The sequence below is a fragment of the Hyla sarda genome, chromosome 11 (genome assembly GCF_029499605.1).
Source record: "Hyla sarda isolate aHylSar1 chromosome 11, aHylSar1.hap1, whole genome shotgun sequence".
Taxonomy (NCBI): domain Eukaryota; kingdom Metazoa; phylum Chordata; class Amphibia; order Anura; family Hylidae; genus Hyla; species Hyla sarda.
This window is the reverse complement of record NC_079199.1, coordinates 868,174-887,305: the sequence shown is the minus strand read 5'-3', so window position 1 is coordinate 887,305 and position 19,132 is coordinate 868,174. Positions and strand designations below refer to the sequence as shown.

The following is a 19,132-nucleotide window of genomic DNA, read 5'->3' as shown; positions in this document are numbered from 1 at the left end:
ATTAAACTATTGGCTTTACGCCTCTTTGCACAAAGTCATCATGGGTCATACTCCAGTCACATCCAGAGCTGCATTAATACTTCAGCAGTTCATTGATCTTATTTCTAGGGAACTGTTCTCCGCTTTACTGATAACTGTAAATGCAGATCTTGACATAACTGGAATAATAAGATATGTATCTCTGGATCAGTACAAGATGATGCCATTTACCGAAAATAAATGTAGAGTTACACTGTGGAGATGTCGCTGGAGTCTTTCTGAAATCTAGTGCTTTAAAAGTAAACGCTGATCTTGTGAATAGTCTTCAGCATCTGTTCCTCATAGGGACTTTGGGGCTGACTGGCACGTGTCCCCTGTGCTGCGTGGTGATGGTCAATCTTTCTTGGTCAGGGTTTTGTTTATTTGTACTAGTTTTCTCTGGTTGCCTCAGGTCCCGCTGCTGCCCCCCACAGGTCAGTGTCTGTATGGAGCATGCTCTCCTGGGCAGTATTGTTGGGGGAGGGGATTTGTTTTTGCTGTGTGTTCATCTTTTCACCTGCATTCTGCCAGATTGTGTGGGCTTATGGGAGCGCGGGAGTAGAAATCAAGGCAAGATTAGAATTTTTTTTATTTTTTTTACAATGTTCCCAAAAATAAAATTACATGTAACCTAGTACTAAAAATAGAAGCTGTATAGATGTGTGGGACCCCATCTTCATACGTGTGCCAGTCATGTAGGGGGCAGACGTGTGACACCCAGCAGCAGTTGTAGCATCCACACAAACAAGGCAGCCGTGTAACCCGGAGTCAAAGATCAGGCCTTGTGTTTGCTTACTGGGCCGATAATCCCCTCTCTGATGAGTCAGTCGCTCTGGCACAGAGCTGTACCAGCCGACATCAAACATTGCAAAAGTTCCAATTGGGTTACTTGGCATCTTGTGTGACCATGCAAGTCATGGAATGTGTCCCGTGGCTCCTGCTACAGCTGGCAGCGCTTCTGTGAGCTCTGCACAATCTTATTCATGCTTTTATTATTTCTTTTTATCCCGCCTTCCAAACCATACAAAGCCTTTGATCAACTCAAATAAGGAGGAGGGGGAATAGTTTTCCCATCGATTTCTGTCCGACTGTGTGGTCATGGGAGCTGCAATCTTTGGCGATGGCTCTTTAGCTGTTGCCTGTAACCCTGTGCTGAGTATAGTGACGGATACAGCTGCTTTGGACACCTCTTCCCTCCCAGGAGGAGAAATGAAAACCTATCTCCCTGATACATATCCACCCCGGAGCTTGGCTGTTTCTTGGTTAGATCTATAGCTAAGTGAACACTAACTACTACACCCAGCAATCCCAGGGGACAGGCAGGGCTCTGTACACTGAGGACGAGCGGGGCTGAATAGTCCAGTACAGTGGTCTCCAAACTGTGGACCTCCATACGTTGCAAAACTACAACTCTCAGCATGCGCAGGCAGTCGTTGTGCTGAGCTTAATGGCAGACGTCTCTCTATGAGACATGAGACTTGTCATGGATAGATATCTGGGTGTGTTCAAGTAAAAGCTGAGCACAGTCCTTATTCCTGCCATATTGTGTGTCCCAGTTGTTCACTGTCACTTGTCCGTCTCCGCCGTGTGAGTGTTAACCCATTAATAGTGTCTCCTGGCTGCCAAGTTCAGCTGTTGGCCGCTCTGCTGGCCATCACTGATGTTTACTCTGTTAACAAACAGATCAGGAGCCTCGTAATCCCAGGAAATATAAGCATTACCAGTGACACCAATTCTGCTAATGTCGGAGACCTCTAGATGCACGCCAACCCTGCGGACCTTGGTTAGGGACTTTAGAATCACACGCGAGGACAACTATAATAGACCTTCAGTCCATGCTGTAGATGAAGTATTATCTGGAGCAGCTGCCTCTTAACCATATACTGTCAAAGCTGAATCAATGGTCACCGACTCCTAAAATTCCAAGTTAGGGACCACTATTGCACTATTGGTTCACAAAAACCTAGCACAGCTTTTTTTTTTTTTTTGCCAAAGCATTTTCTGCAGTTGTATGAGCGGAGGCCATAGCTCCCTTGTGGCACAAGTAGTAAAAGACTTTCCTGTAAATCGCTCATTCTTACGATCTTCTGCAGTGTCACAGGGTTCTAGCCGCTTGGCATGTCTCAAACAATGGAGGATAGGCCCAAACATTGCAGTTTAGAGATGGCAGAGGCCTGTACTTTATTCTGTGTCATGGACCTTGGGGTGGTGGACATGTCCTGGGTGTTCAGGTCTCTTAGACACATTGGGGGAGATTTATCAAAACCCCTCCAGAGGAAAAGTTGCTGAGTTACCCATAGCAACCAATCAGATCGCCGCTTTCATTTTTCACAGGCCTTTTCAAAACTGAAAATGATCTGATTGGTTGCCATGAGCAACTCAGCAACTTTTCCTCTGGACAGGTTTTGATAAATCTCCCCCATTAGTTGGAGTCACTTGGTTTCCATTACGGAGCAGGCACAAGAAGCCGTCGTTCCTGCACCATGCGAGGGATATTGGTGTAGAGTCTGTGCCGCGCCTTTCCTCCCAGACTCTACATCTCATCTACTCTGGTGATTGACCGTGAAGTTTTCTGAGGGATTCTTCTAGGTCTCAGGTAGTTTAAAGGAGATCTCTGCTTCTCTCAATAATAGAACGGTGATTTCCAATAACTCTTTAGATTAAGCTATATGTAGGGACAGATGTTTTTATTGGCTCACACTTCACCATTAATGTTTGATATAAAAAGTGTAATCGTATGTGAATGTCAGAATGTCCTGAAAGATTCCCTCTGACAGATACTATAGATATTTTTTTATTTTAACTGAATACCTTTTACAATAGATCTGCTGGACACTCTGCCCCTATGGCAAAGAAAAGAGATTATAACTACGTAAACTGGCACAACCCAAAAAAACAAACAAAAAAAAACCTACTCCATTCTTCCTTTGGGTGATTAGTAGCCACTTCCCTGGTACATCTGGCAGATATGCCCAGCAAATACCATGTGACTGTCACCTGACCCAGGACTGTGGTGTGAGGAGCATATCACACCACTAAAGGGTTAACCTACAGTATCCAAACCCTACAAGCCCATGCTATGACTAATCCCACAAGTAGGATCTTGAGCCAGATCTTTGTTATCTTGTGTTTTTTTAGCTCAAGGGAACTCCCATGTAATGCCAGGCGCTGCCAACTATAGTGATCGGCAGCCGTTCAAGTCCTGTCACGGGATCCTGATTACTGCTGCCTGGCTCCAGAATAATCACCTTCCCCCATCGCTTGCTTATTCCGTCTTCACTCCTCATAAATATAAGGTGTTACTGAGCAGGATGTAATGGAGAACCTGGCTGCCCTGGCACCGCAATGGTCAACCCCCTCGTCTTTTGCCAGTTTCGTGCAAACGTTATCAGTCCTGATAAGAAGATATGAGGAATGTTCCTTCTCCTTTAATATTGTAATGAATACATTCAGCTGCTCCCTTGCTGTACTATACAGGGTCCTCTGGTAACAATCTCCCTATATAGTACCCCTGTATTACTGAGGTGCATGTCCTGGTAGAAGCCCCTCTATGCAGTACTGTCTGTGGACACCAGGTCAGGGTGGCTCCATGTTTTCTTGTGCACGGTGCCTGTACAAGTCCTCACAAAGTGATTTTTACAGCCCCTACATGGAAGCAATTGGCTTTCTCTCCATTTCTCCTCTGCTTCATTTCATCTTCAATTTAGTTCCAGATGACAATTTGGGGCCCCTGAACCCTCTTAGTTTTCCATAGTTATTGTTTCGGTTACATTATCTTCCCCTTCTGTGATCCTTGTGATGTTTTTCTTTTCGCTGCTTCTTTACTGTGATGGCGGCCGAACCCGTTGTCGTATTCTGGAAGCGGTGGTGACTGTGATACTCTTTATCTCTGTGATAAGATTTCAGTCTCCGGAGGGTATAAATGTATTTACTTTGCTGCAGGAGAAAGGTGTAGGAATGATTTACTGCTCCCCAGAGGGGATATTATGAGGATAACAGAATCAATCAAGAGCCCTTAGGAAAGTCAAATAAAGGGTTTTACACACAAGCAGAATACAAAGAGCAGAAGGCTGCGTGTCTCCCTGTAGTAGGTGACGTCCTCCGCTGCACGTGTGCTACATTCACATGATCAGAGTGGAGCTGATGAAGACATCGATTCCCTGTAGCAATCACTATGGGGAGTTAAATGCCTACAGATCTACCCACCTCCCAATGAAATCAGGTCTAAATCTCAGTAGCTCCATCCAGTGGTGACTGCAGGCAGTAATAATTTACCAGGTTAACCCTATATATGCTGGGGAATTTGAACTTTGTATAATAAATGGGTGGAGATTTCTGACTTGTAAGGGTCTATTCACACATACTTTACTCGCTGTGTAGTTTACACACAAAAATCCACAGGTAATAAGTACGTAATCAGTAAGTTTTTGTGTATGAAATCTACATTTGCTCGTCATGCTATGAGATTTGCTGCAGATTTTGTGCATGAAAATCCGCAGGTAAGGTACATGTGAATATACCCCAAAAAGTTTCTTATACCACAAAAACTGAACTCCTAGCTCACCCCCCCCCCCCCCCCAATAAATCTATAATGTGTAATAAATCATTATTCTGGACCTGTTCAGATCAGCGATAAGTCCACAACCTGGTTTTTTTTTGTTTTTGTTTTTAGAGCTTTGTTTGCTTAGTTATAGTAATAGTCCTGACCATATGAACGAGGATTCCACAGCAACAGTTGTAATTAGCAGAATTGACGTTCACGTATAAGTTGATTGTGGTAGAAAAATGATGGCCCATGGTTTGGCTCTTATGTTTTACATTAAAGAATCATACACTATACTTTTTAGGTGACACAGTGTATTACTTATGGGGCTTCATATCAAGGAGATGCAGAGAACATCAGTCACTTATCCTCGAAACATAGAAATCTGCTGTACATTGGTCACGTATCCCGTCTATGGCTGCCGTATATTGGTCACATATACTGGCAATGGCTGCTGTACGTTGGTCATGTATCCAGTCTATAGCTTCTGTATATCTCTCATATATTCTGTCTCCAGATGCCGTACATCCCAGGCTGCCTGGTTTCACCTTCCTCCCTTTTTCGTGATTCTTACAATTGATAAGAAGCTCTTCTGTGGGGATCGGTGTGTCCTGAACATTGTGTGCCAAACACCTCTAATGCTATTGTGCAAATATTGGACGTTCTCCAGCTGACACAGCGTTGGTGTACCTGCCTGACTGGTGGGGGGCACAAACGCCCCTCCTTGTTCTGTAATGAATCAACATCTTGGCCTCAGTTCAGATTGTTAAAATTGCAACCATCACTTATGTAAGCGGGAGCTGAGGGGGGGGGGGGGGGTGTCGTGGGCAAAAGAGAACATTGCTCCAAGGATACATCTCCGGTCACAGACTGGATTTATCAGTCCCTGGCTATAAGACACAGTCCTGGCTCTTGTGTTCATAGAGATGTGTAGATCCTTGTTCTGACTATATTTACTAAGACACCTCAGGCTATTCATCAGCCAAGACTAAATGTTCCTCAGCAGTCACAGAGTAACAATGTTTTCGGCCTGGCTCGCTGTCTAAAATTTGGAATATACAGAGTTTTGCCATGTGATGATGGGAACAGAACATGAAATGATTCATTTGACCAGCAGCCATGCATTCCTGATATCCTAGAGACTGCAGAAATCTCTTCAGATGTGAGCCCCACCCAGTATAATTCTGGCCACAATTCCAAAAACTTCATCTGCACAATTTAGTTTTCAGCAGAGTGTTCAGAGCCCATGACTAGTATAGACCGACGTGCTTCCTGCAGACCGTCACTTGGTACATCCACACTGGGCCATCTCCCTACTGTGTCCATGAAGAACTGAAGCTGTGGCTGAATGCTATCTGATGACTATGGCCAATGTAAAGCTAGCCATCTACTCCAGATAGCTGTTAGTCCAACACTTGTTCAGCCATTAGTTACCTCTGCTGAAGTGAATCATTTGGAGGTCCTATTCATATTAGATGGTTGTGTGGTCCCAATAAATTAGTGGGTTAGCCAAAATTAATGTGTGCAGCCAGCTTAAAAAGGTATTCCCATCTCCCTTATCCATAGGATGAGAGAGAATATGTTGATTAGTGGGGGGTCTGACTGCTGGGACCTCCGCCAGTCCTGAGACCATAGGGGACGTAATTTCCCCTGGAATTAATGGAGCACAGGGCGCATAGCCACCGCTCCGATCATTCTCTCTGGGGCAGCTGAATGCATCAGTAATCTACTTACTGTGTATGTTCCTCCCCCAGGGGTGAGTACAAATACTGGGCCTGTAACTTGCCTAATTTGTATTGCCCTGGTGCAAATAATTGTGAAGAATATTTTGTTGGTTTTCTTGTTTGTTTTTTTTTGATCGGTTTTGTCCCATCCTGTGTAGAGAAGTGATGGAAAGCCGCAGCAGGAGGGTGAAGGGTGACTTTAGATTTTCACATGCATGTTTTAAAAGTTCCTGACCTGGAGTTTTCTATGTGGTTGATGAATAAATCTCTCTCATCTCTGGACTCTTGCCACCTTCTCTTCTCATTGGGCTCTGCTGTGACTGTAGGATTCTGTAGTGAGGATGTGCGGTAACGTCTAGCATCCAAGAAGAGGTTAAACCTTCGGTGCCCGGTCTCCAGGTAATCCCCCTATGTTCCTACATTCCTCGTTCTGCCGCTCTGGATTCATGATCTGATGTCTCCCTTTAGTATGTGGTGGTAACGGCAGCGAGTGTCACTTGGCAGGAACGTCCTGTTATTTCTGGGAGTCAGAAACAATCTACAGGACTCCAGGTCTGATCTGTCTTGGCCTCGTAACACAAAATCTCTTCGTGCTGAGTAGACAAAAATCTTTTGTCTGTGTTCCCCCCCCCCCCCCCCCCTGTAATATTCAGTGTTTTACTCTAATATCTCAAACCAGTGTCTTTGTGACCTGAGAGAAGCTGCTGCACCTCCGTCTTCTGTGATTCTATAGAATTTTGGTTTGTATGGAAGATTTGTGCTGCAAACCTCAATGATCCGTAAGCAATAGCTCCTGACTCTGTGACCAGCCATGAGGTGGTGCAATCGGCTAATATGTTATGAGCTCCAGACAAATGGGTTTTCTAGCATGTGGCAATCTTGAGAAATTTGTAGCAATTTCCTTTAAACTACATGTTCCGTTTTTGCTTTGTAAAGTGTGTACACAACAATATATTTATAATTGTAGAACGTTGTGTGCTTTTTATAATCGGTTTATAGTCCGTGAATGAGGACATTCTGGTTTTAGGGCACGAGAGATATTTGTGCAGTTGGGGAATAGAATCGATTAATATAGGATGGAGCTCAGTCACCGTTCAGAAGGAACCAGCAGAGATCCTGAAAGACAGCGATGGAAACACAATGACCCAGATTTATGAAACTAAAAGCATATACTTTTTATAGGGTTTTTAATATTTTTTTTTTTAATCAAATGTTTCTGTTGGGTTTCTCTCCATTTTATACATAGCGGCTTATAAACTCTAAAAGGGTTCCTTTGTCTTTTTTCACATGTCTCATATACAATTTTTTATGCTAGTTCTCTAAGTGGTGTTTGCGCCAATCTTATCAATAATGTTAAATCAGGCAAATTTAAAATTGGTCAGAAAAGTGCAGTGTCACAAGTAGGCGCACAGTCACCTGTCAAAAAATACCCTAAGGAAAAGCAGAAGATAATAAATCTAATGGGATAAGACATTAAAACCAGACAATCTTAGTAAATCCATTTTATTAATGTTTGACACCAGAAATGTAGTGTAAAAAAGTTGCAAATTTTAACACAGTCGTACTTTTTTTTTAATTTTATTTTTTTACAAGAACAAGGCTTCTGCAAAAATATGCAACTTTTTTTTTTTAACTAGTTTTCTGGTGTTGTGCATTGATAAATTCCCCCCAAATCTATTGGAATGTTCCAGAACCTATCATTGCAAAATAATAATGCTTTATGTATAGAAGATAGGAACGGCCCTTTAGTGGCGGTCCCTGAGAGAAGTGGTATTTTGTCCTGCGTTGACCAGACATCATTCATTGTTGTGTCTCCAGTTTATGGCCTCTTTGCTCTCACAATGACTTGTATGAATGTAATCTGGGCAGCCAGTGTCAGGCAGGTTGTAATATGCACTTGACAAAACAAGACCAAGACTTTGAAAAGAATACCGAAACACTAACACAACAACACAGAGGATGTGCAGAACACTCAGAGTGGACAATAAGGTGACAGTTCAAATAATCAATATCTCCAGTTATTGTGACACCGATAAAATGGTAGCAGGCAAGACCCTCCATCGCTCCCAGTGGTATAATGGCCCCTTCACTTGGCATGCACATGGCGTGCCCACTGAGAAGCACAGCCACGGCATCACATGGAATAAATCATGGTGCACAAAGGGCAATTTAATGGTTGTAAGGACAATAAATAATGGCCCCACAAAAACTGACCTTTCCAACCCAAACACATTAATTCCATCCCAGTGGCTCAGTGGGCAGATATTCTGCTGACAATACAACCATTTGGATTCTTTTTAGTGTGAATTTGGGGGGACTGTGCAGGGAGGTGAGCGCTGGCAGAGACGCCAAAACCAAACAGAAGCTGCGCTTTGCTTTAATTTCCTGCTACTCTCTCACCACCTGTATAAACTTTCCCGCGGTTAATCCAAAAGATTTTCAGCGTTCCCCTTGAAGTTCCAGCTTCCTCCATCTGAAGGGGCCTCAACAGCAAAGACAGGATTTACATTCCCTTGGCTGCCAGAAGGAACAGAGCTGTGTGAGAATGATATTAGAGCCGGTCACATGTGGGGAAAAAAGGAGCCGGATTCCCAGACAGAGAAAGCGTCTCCATCGCAGCCTTCTATGGAGCACAATACCAATGGCTGCCGGCCTGTGAGAGATCTGGACAGGTCATCAGTGACTGCATGTGCTGAAGCTTCTCTTTATTACTAGACACTAATCGTCAATATTAGCTGTTAGTCCCTGGCAGGAGGTGATACTTACAAGTCAATTATTATTGTCACAAGCCTTACCAAAGAAGTGAAACAACTGGGTTGGAAGGATTTGATGGTGGGCTAAACGAACGAGTGAAATCTAAAGGATTCTTTACACTTAACCCTTGCACTGAGTTGTGAACATAGGTCACAATCTCTGCAGTAGTCTAGAAACAGTTAACATGGATGGGCAGAGGACACCTAATTGGGGTGCCAAGGCAGGAGCTGGAAATTTAGTTGGTTGACAGAGTTTTTGCAATATGGAATGCAAGCCAAAGATTGCGGTGGGTCAATACCAATGGATGGAAAACAGAACACCTTTTCACTAATTGGGGATAATAGAAAATATTTGTTTAGTTACAGGAGGATGGAGGAAATGTTCTTATAAAGTCTGACAAAGGTACAGTGGCTAGAGGACAGATGCATTACCACTTTTACTAGCCTTCCTGTACGTCTGGGGACCTTAAACCAAATCTCAAGCATTTCTTTCAATTTTATTTCTAGCCCAGAATTCTGGCTGCTGCTCAGGTAAGAGGAACCTGCACTTCACAGGAAAGACTACACAGAATATAACACTATCAGAACTGAATCCTGGGTTCATCTTTTCTGCACCAATGCTTTTGTAGCATCAACAATATTGACCTTGAATCAAGAACAATCAGGTCTTCTGACAGAATGCTTGAAACCATGAGTTGGTAGGATTGGTGCTCGGCTCCATACAGTGTTTAGACCTATTTATCTACTGTTCTAATCCACATTATGGCAAGTACCATCCAACTAAAAGAAACTACAATCCATCATTACTTTAAGACTTGAAGATCAGACAATCTTGAAAGTTGCAAGAACATTGAAGGACTCCTAATGTGCAGGAGTCAAAAAGCCATCAAATGCTATGATGAAACTGACTTTTAGGAGGAGTGATCCAAGACCAAGAGTCCCCATTAGAGTCATCAGCCTCAGACACCGCAGATCACCAGCCCCTCAAATTGCAGCCACATAAATGCTTCACAGAGATCAAGGACCAGAAATGCAGATCAACATTAAAGGGATGTTCCAGCCTAAAACTACTAATGGCCTATCCACAGGATAGGCCAAAACCCTTTACCCCTGCTAATCAGCACAGCCATAGTGTACAGGAAATGGAAGCCTAGGATCTGTACACTGTTTGTAGTGGTGGCGTGAGATTAAAGGGGTATTCCAGGCAAAAACATTTTATCCCCTATCCAAAGGATAAGATGTCTGATCGTGGGGGCCCCGCTGCTGAGACCCCCCGCGATCTCCCTGCAGCACTCACATTTTATGCGGGTGCTGAATCTCCAGTTTCAGAAATCTCCGGGACTGGGGACGGGACATCACGCCACGCCCCCTCCATTCATGTCTATGTGAGGGGGCGTGACGGCCGCCATGCCCCCTCCCATAGACATGAATGGAGGGGGAGTGGTGTGGCGTCACGTCCCTAGTCCCGGAAACCCGGAGGTTTCCGAAACTGGAGATTCAGCACCCGCAAAGAATGCGGGTGCTGCAGGGAGATCGCGGGGGGTCTCAGCAGCGGGGCCCGCGTGATCAGACATCTTATCCCCTATCCTTTTGATATGGGATAAAATGTTTTTGCCTGGAATACCCCTTTAAGATATTAAATACTCAACACAGATAAATCGTGCATTGATCAGATTGGTTGTAGCCATAGTCATTGACTTCTCTGTGCACTTGGGGCTGCACCATGTGTTTCCTGCTCTTATCAATAACACTTGAGTGCATTTCCTGGCACAAGGTGATTTTTTTCCTAGAAAGTTGCTCCTTTGCTGCACAGAAGTTGACTTTTTCCTGCAGAATCCAGTGATGCTGAAGTGTGAGCCTGGTTGCCCTCCCTCAGATAGACCGCCCAGTGCTCGGTATCTTGCTGTGACACTTGTGCCAAGCCTTGCAGTTTGTGTACTTTATTTTCCTGACAGCCATTCCATATCTCGCCGCTTCAAGCAAAAGCAGCACAAACCATTTTACTGGAGCCAATTTAATGCAGATAAATCTCGGTGAACAGCAGAAATAGGAGCGTGTGGATCCCTGAACAGGACTCAGATTAGGTCTGGATGGTGAAATTGCAGGTGGGGAGGGGGGTTGTATGTGACACACAGTAACATTTGTTGTTTGGTTTAAAATCTGCAAGCAAAAAAAACCTTTTAATTCTTCTCAGTGCCCGTTCAACATCTCGTAGCCTGCAGCACAATGTACAATAATAGGACCTTCAGCGGAGGCAGACCTGTAGCAGATGCTCAGCATTCTTTTCTTGCGGTATTGTTCTCTTGCAGATCCCAAGGACAACATGGACATTGTATATTCATCCTGTATTTCTGTAGATTTTATTCCACACCACTCATACTCCAAAGAGTGTTTCCATTTAATTTGTAATTTATTTGGGGACAGAGATGGATGTGACTCATGACAAGCTGTGTACAGTGCTGTGGGATATGTTGGTGCCATATAAATACAGTAATATGAGAGTTATCCATTGCAAGGAGATGTAATTTGTTAATAAATGAATGGCGCAGCTTCATTGGTTGCTATGTGGAACTTTTAGCAGTGTAAATAAATCTTCCCCATTTAATTCCATCAGATCCTTGGCCTGGTGCACGATGTTCTCGCTGCGCACTGTGTGAATCAGACGACTGCAGCTTCTTGCAGACTGTGTACTGTACAATTGGTCACCGCTAGACACAATCCATGCGGTGAATGATTGGATGCGGGACTTGTCTGATATCTTAAATATAAGGTCACTGCTCTTATTTTTGTCCAGGGAGTTGACACATTAGAAAAGAATTGTTAATAGACAGATGAAGCAGAGCTGTACTGTTCTGACCCTGCTGTGCTCTGATTTGCAGAATTACTGGACAAGACCCACAGACGAGATGAGGAAATGTGGCTGCTGCAGGTGAGTGACGTCCGCACGTCTCTGTGTAATGGCGTTGGTGCTGTCATGTGACCGGCTGCCTGTCCTTTTGTTTGTTCTCTTCTTGTGGTTTGCTGATGATTCAGTGACTTCTTCCCGGAGAGCAGCATGTCCCGGTTGTATTTTCTGGGTTGTTCTGACCCTCTGTGTAAAGGCTTGAAGAATAATGAGCCCTGAATGACTCCTAAATACTTGCTCGGTTTTCTATGTCCTGCAATTTGAGTGCTATTATTTGAGCCATTAAAGCCCAGTTGCTGAGATGGGGGCGACGTCCCTTCCAGTTGCTCTATTATGTGTTTGTCTGAAGATCAGTGGGAAGGAAGTGGATTGTTCTCATCTCTTGAACTCCAAAATCACTTCCTCCTCTTTATTCCTGCTGCGACGCCTGTAAGGAGAAAAACATATATATGTATATAAATTGCCGCACTCACATCTGCTGAGCATCCGCTGGACCATAGGGAGTAAATTAGGGTCTGAAGACAACTGGTCACATAAGATGCTATATTGTTCCTTCTCTAGACAGATACCAGGGATGAGAACCACAAAACTGGGGAGTTTTCAGTGTATCAGGATAGATAATCCTCTCGAATCTAAATACAGCAGCAACAAAAATTCCTCTCCTAGTGTCCACATTGATGGTTTTAATCTACACCAGTGGCCTCCAAACTGTGGACCTCCATATGTTGCAATACTATACAGTCATGGCCGTAAATGTTGGCGCCCCCTGAAATGTTCCTATAAAATGAAGTATTTCTCACAGGAAAGGATTGCAGTAACACAGGTTTTGCTATACACATGTTTATTCCCTTTGTGTGTATTGGAACTAAACCAAAAAAGGAGGAAAAAAAGCAAATTGGAAATAATGTCTCCAAACTCCAAAAATGGGCTGGACAAAATTATTGGCACCCTTAAAGGGGTACTCCGCCCCTAGACATCTTATCCCCTATCCAAAGGAGGCCGGAGCATCGTGATGTCACGGCTCCCCCCCTCATGACGTAACGGCCTGCCCCCTCAATACAAGTCTATTGGAGGGGACGTGGCGGCCGTCACGCACCCTCCCATAGACTTGCATTAAGGGGGCGGACCGTGACATCACGAGGGACGGAGCCGTGATGTCACATTGCTCCGCCCCCTGTATCTCCTGTCATTACGCACAGAGCGAGTTTGCTCTGTGCAGTAATGACAGAGGGGTGCTGCAGCCGAGATCCCTGGGGTCCCCAGAAGCAGGACGCCCGCGATCAGACATCTTAAGATGTCTAGGGGCGGAGTACCCCAATAACTTAATATTTGGTTGCACACTCTTTGGGAAAAAATAAGTGAAATCAGACGCTTCCTATAACCATCAATAAGCTTCTTACACCTCTCAGCCGGAATGTTGGACCACTCTTCCTTTACAAACTGCTCCAGGTCTCTTATTGGACGGCGTCTTTTCCCAACAGTAATTATAAGATCTCTCCACAGGTGATCAATGGGATTTAGAACTGGACTCATTGCTGCCACTTCAGAACTCTCCAGCGCTTTGTTTCCATCCATTTCTGGGGCTTTTTGATGTATGTTTGGGGTCATTGTCCTGCTGGAAGACCCAAGATCTCGGACACAAACCCAGCTTTCTGACACTGGGCTGTACAGTGCGACCCAAAATCCATTGGTAATCCTCAGATTTCATGATGTCTTGTACACATTCAAGGCCCCCAGTGCCAGAGGCAGCAAAACAACTCAAAACATCACTGACCTCCCCCATATGTCACTGTAGGTACTGTGTTCTTTTCTTTGTAGGCCTCATTTCGTTTTCGGTGAACAGTAGAATGATTTGCTTTACCAAAAAGCTCTATCTTGGTCTCATCTGTCCACAAGACTTTTTCCCAGAAGGATTTTGGTTACTCAAGTTCATTTTGGTCAAATCTAGTCTTGGTTTTTTATGTCTGTGTCAGCAGTGGGGTCCTCCTGGGTCTCCTCCATAGTCGGATCCTCCTGGGTCTCCTCCATAGTGGGATCCTCCTGGGTCTCCTCCATAGTGGGGTCCTCCTAGGTCTCCTCCATAGTGGGGTCCTCCTGGGCCTCCTCCATAGTGGGGTCCTCCTGGGTCTCCTCCATAGTGGGGTCCTCCTGGGTCTCCTCCATAGCGGGGTCCTCCTGGGTCTCCTCCATAGCGGGGTCCTCCTGGGTCTCCTCCATAGCGGGGTCCTCCTGGGTCTCCTCCATAGCGGGGTCCTCCTGGGTCTCCTCCATAGCGGGGTCCTCCTGGGTCTCCTCCATAGTGGGGTCCTCCTGGGTCTCCTCCATAGCGGGGTCCTCCTGGGTCTCCTCCATAGAGGGGTCCTCCTGGGTCTCCTCCATAGCGGGGTCCTCCTGGGTCTCCTCCATAGCGTTTCATTTAATTTAAATGTGGACAGATAGTTCGCGCTGACACTGATTCTCCCTGAGCCTGCAGGACAGCTTGAATATATTTGGAACTTGTTTGGGGCTGCTTATCCACCATCCGGACTATCGTGCGTTGACACCTTTCATAATTTTTCTCTTCCGTCCATGCCCAGGGAGATTATCTACAGTGCCATTGGTTGTAAACTTCTTGATAATGTTGCGCACTGTGGACAAAGACAAATCTAGATCTCTGGAGATGGACTTGTAACCTGTAGATTGTTGATATTTTTCCACAATTTTGGTTCTCAGTTCTCTTCTTTCTGTTGTCCATGCTTAGTGTGGCACACACAGACACACAATGCAAAGACTAAGTGAACTTCTCTCCTTTTTATCTGCTTTCAGGTGTGATTTTTATATTGTCTACACCTGTTACTTGGCCTATGTGATCTAGGAAGGAATTTAGGTGCACTACTGTGGTAGATGTATACAATGACATTGGCTAACCATCAAAACTGATGTAAAATTGAGACATTAGCCAATACATCCTTGTATAAAGGACATACCTGAGCCCGCACACCAACGCCAAGGTTTCTCAAGTGGGACGGGACCTAACACTAACCTACCTGTCCGTGATGAGCAAAACCAGGGGCAAGTGGGCAATTACAGCAGCATTAGGTCCGACCTACAGACTGCTCACCGGTTACCTCCAGTGTGACTGAGCACACATACAATGGGAGGGGGGAGGCCGGCTGATATGTTGCCGGCCTCACAGGTGAACCTTAAAGGGGTATTCCAGGCAAAAACTTTTTTTTATATATACTGGCTCCGGAAAGTTAAACAGATTTGTAAATTACTTCTATTAAAAAATCTTAATCCTTCCAATAGTTATTAGCTTCTGAAGTTGAGTTGCTGTTTTCTGTCTAACTGCTCTCTGATGACTCGCGTCCCAGGAGCTGTGAAGCTCCTATGGGGATATTTTCCCATCATGCACAGCTCCCGGGACGTGACATCATCATTGAGCAGTTAGACAGAAAACTTCAGAAGCTAATAACTATTGGAAGGATTAAGATTTTTTAATAGAAGTAATTTACAAATCTGTTTAACTTTCCAGAGCCAGTTGATATATATAAAAAAGTTTTTGCCTGGAATACCCCTTTAATGCTACCTAAAATGATGATAAAGGTGCATTAGTATAAACTTTAAATAAATACATTGACGTGGTAACAGATGGCAGAAGGTGCTCAACCCCTGAATGCAGATGTGCATAGATACTGGGGTGCAGAGCCTGCACTTGTGGTCCGTTGCCGCTGAGGAGGTGACGTGCTGCCTACGTTGAAAACTCCTGCTGGTGACTCCTATTGCCGGCAAAGGAGTGGCTGCGGTGCCCTTCTGCTTCAAATAGTGTCTGCCTGTGGACCCTCTCTCTAGCATCATTCTCAGGTTGCCTGCTGCTGCCCTGCCTACACCCAGCAGTGCTTCACTGGATTTCTCCTTTGCATGCTTGGAGAGCGTTGGCTGGACTGTCAGCTGCCTTGCCATCTGTGAGTGCCCTGAGGGAGACTTGTGGTGCCTTGCCCATTTGCTGAGTACTGCTATATATACCTTTTTAGGGGAGACTGGTGTTCCTGGGACTATAACACCAGTGCCTTTCTACCTGCTATATGTGCCCTGCTAGCCATGGTTGGCCCCCGTGGTAGTCACAGAAATAAGAAATCTAAACTGAATGCTGAGGCCTCTCGGCCGACCTCTGATGAGGGTGCTTCCTCTTATGATGGGTCCTTCCATTCTTGTGGCCCTTCTCACTGGGATCCTGGTGTTCAGACCCCGCTTGCTAATAAATATCCGTCCATGCGGCAAAAGCGCTGAGCCAAGTCTCTAGACCACCGGAACGGCTTAGGGATGACTCTTCTGACCCACCTCTGTCATTATTTGAGGGTTCTCCTACTCCTCAGCAGCGATTTGTCCCCTGAAAGACCTGTTTATGATGCTGCTGCTCTGGACCATCAGTTCTCTGAACTTTTGACTGCCTTTACATCCTGGCAATCAATAATGGTGACTAAAGTAGATGAACTGCGGCAGGAATTTGTTATTCTGCGACATGAGGCCTAGAAGATACGTGAGCGCACTGAGGAGGTGGAGCGTATGGTCTCTGCAGTGGAGGATACTCTCCCTCCTGCCGGACAGAGTTGATTTACTATAGCGCCAGATGATGGGAGTTCTGAGTCGCATGGACGATATGGAGAACCGCCTGTGGCGCAACAACATCTGCCTGGTGGGCCTTCCTGAGAAGGTGGAGGGGTCTGATCCTGTGCTGTTCTTGGAAACGTGGCTGAAGGAGATTGTTCTGGTGGACACCTCTCCTTATTTCTCAGTTGAACGGGCTCATAGAGCCCCAGCTAGACCTCCCCCTCCAGGGGGTCCCCCACGTCCCTTTCTGCCCAAACTCCTACATTTCAAGGACAGAGATGCTATTATACATGCAGTGCAAATTATGGGAGAAGTCATTTGATAGGGGAGCAGAGTATTCTTCTATCCTGATTTTTCTGTGGAGTTGCGCAAGCAGCGGGTGCTGCTCACTGAGGTCTGGTCGAAGCTGCGTGCCAAGGGCTACCGTTACTCAATGCTTTATCCTGCTCGCCTGAGAGTGGTGGATGGAACATCCACGAAGTTCTTCACCTCCCCGACTGAGGCTCTTCATTGGGTGGACCTCCGGACTGAACTGTCATTGACTGTCCTGCTCTTGGCTGTTCTCCCCTATTTTTCTTTAGGTAGTGGTGAGTAAGTTAGCATTCCTTAGGGTTTCCATAGGTTCATGTTTTCCGTACGGTATCCCTGGGCAGATTTCTTATTGTAGTTTTGGGGTGGGGTAGCGGGAAGGTTCTAGTAAGAGTAGTTTTTTTTCAGGTTACTTAACGTTCCTTTGACGCCCCGTAGTAGTTGTATTTGGGGTATAGGTCTGCACAGTGTTAGGGCGTAGATGTTTTACTATGTTGTGCTTAGTGTTAGACAGGGAATACATGGGCTTGTTCTGTTTATGCTTTGTTGCATTTGTTTGTGTTTTGTGTTTGTGCCCCGTGTCTTTATGTTGAAAGTGTGTGGGGTCCCGATGCACTTTCCTTCCTTGTCCCAGTCCGCCTTGGCTTCTTCCTGTTGTTGCATATGTTATGATGGGGACTCTAAAGGTTGTTAGCTGGAATGTGCGTGGGCTTAACTCCTAGTTCAGGAGGGCCTTATGTCTAGACTTTGAGAAACGTCAGTCTCCTCACATTATCTGCTTGCAGGAGACTAATATTATAGACCAGAAGGTACTTGCCCTGAAGCCAAGGGCTATCATGACTCCTTTTCTAGCTATGCCAGAGGGGTCTCTGTTTTAATTACGAAGTCCTTACCACTGGTGGTATCCCAAGTAGCCTGTGACCACTTTGGGAGGTTTGCGATACTACACTGCTCTATGGGCTCTTTCTCATTTGTTCTGGTCTCCGTTAATGTGCCTCCTCCTTTTCAGGTCTCTGTGTTGGAGTCGATTACTAACAAACTATTGTCTTTTCCCTCCGAACCTGTCCTATTTGTAGGAAATTTCATTGTAGTTCCTTATCCTCTACTCGACCGCACCACTGCTGCTGACCCTGGTGGTTCCTCTTTTAATACCTGGCGCAAGGCGTTGGGCTTGACCCACCTCTGGAGGTGGAAGTACCCGAATGCATCTACCTTTTTCTTCTCTGCAGCCCATAGGTTCTTCTCTCGCATAGATCTTTCTCTGGCCTCGGAGGATCTCCTCCAAGTGGTAAGAGAGGTTTCCTACACCACTAGTGGGATCTCAGACCACTCTGCTATATTAAAAAATTATATATAGAGAACTATATATGGAAACCAGTCCTCAAGAGTCAGTGAAAAATAAAATAAAAGAGAAAATAAAGGAGAAAATTAAAATAAATACAAAAGGAAGAAGTTGTTGGTTGTGGTATTAATAATAAGAAATATTTTTGGGGTGTATACTTAATGGTGAACCCGAATTAAGTTTGGAAACATAAAATATGTCAGAAATATTAAATCACATTTATTTAGTTATGATACAGTATACATTAGTGCAGGGCACTTGCACGAGATGTATTTAATATACTAAAAACTGATAAAAATATACAAATGCAAGATGATAAAATGAGCAATTATGTGATAAAATCAACCACCTTTTGCTAAAAGTCAATTATTGGCACTAGAGTCTATGATATGGATAAAGTGATGTCCGTGGAGCACATTGATAACAACTTCATTAATGGAGTATAGAATTAATATGCCAGGTCATTGCCAGTGTGTAGAAAATGTTTCACAGGATGCTGTAATAGCTGTACAGAGTGGTACCTGCAGTCCGCAATGGAGTATACGGGAATGCTGGCAGAGTGAGCTACACAATCTCCATGGTTTTCACTCTGCTATATTGGTAGTTCCCAATCTAGGCCCTAGTCCCCCTTCCCTGATTTGCCGCATGCGGTAGTAGAAGCTTTAGGGGTTGCCCATACTGAGTACTGGGAGCATAATGCTACTTATCCTGATCCAATGGGATGCATACAAGGCCACAATCAGGGGTGCTTTTATAGCGGGTCAGAGGAAAATCAGGTTGGCCATGGAGAACGGGTTGTTGCAGGAAGTCAGTGCTTTAGAACCGGCATATATTAGGGATCCTTCTCCTGATCATGAGAGGGCGTGAGCCAAGCCTCAGAGGTCTCTTTTGGTTGTCCAGAAGGATAGGGTTCAATTGCGGTTGGCGGATAGGGAAGCGGCCCTTTTT

The 19,132-nt window shown here is 45.0% G+C and overlaps 1 protein-coding gene across 9 annotated transcripts in view; it reads left to right on the top strand.

The window, feature by feature from the left end:
• Positions 1 to 19,132, top strand: part of CEP128 (centrosomal protein 128) — a 147,897-nt gene that overhangs the window by 81,425 nt on the left and 47,340 nt on the right. For 8 of the 9 annotated variants that reach the window (XM_056546709.1, XM_056546707.1, XM_056546706.1 and 5 more), the window contains exon 20: positions 11,918 to 11,967. The exons of the other annotated variant lie outside the window; for it this stretch is intronic. In XM_056546709.1, the coding sequence (XP_056402684.1) occupies positions 11,918 to 11,967 (50 nt within the window). The remainder of the gene's footprint in view (positions 1 to 11,917; positions 11,968 to 19,132) is intronic. 9 annotated transcript variants of the gene reach the window in all.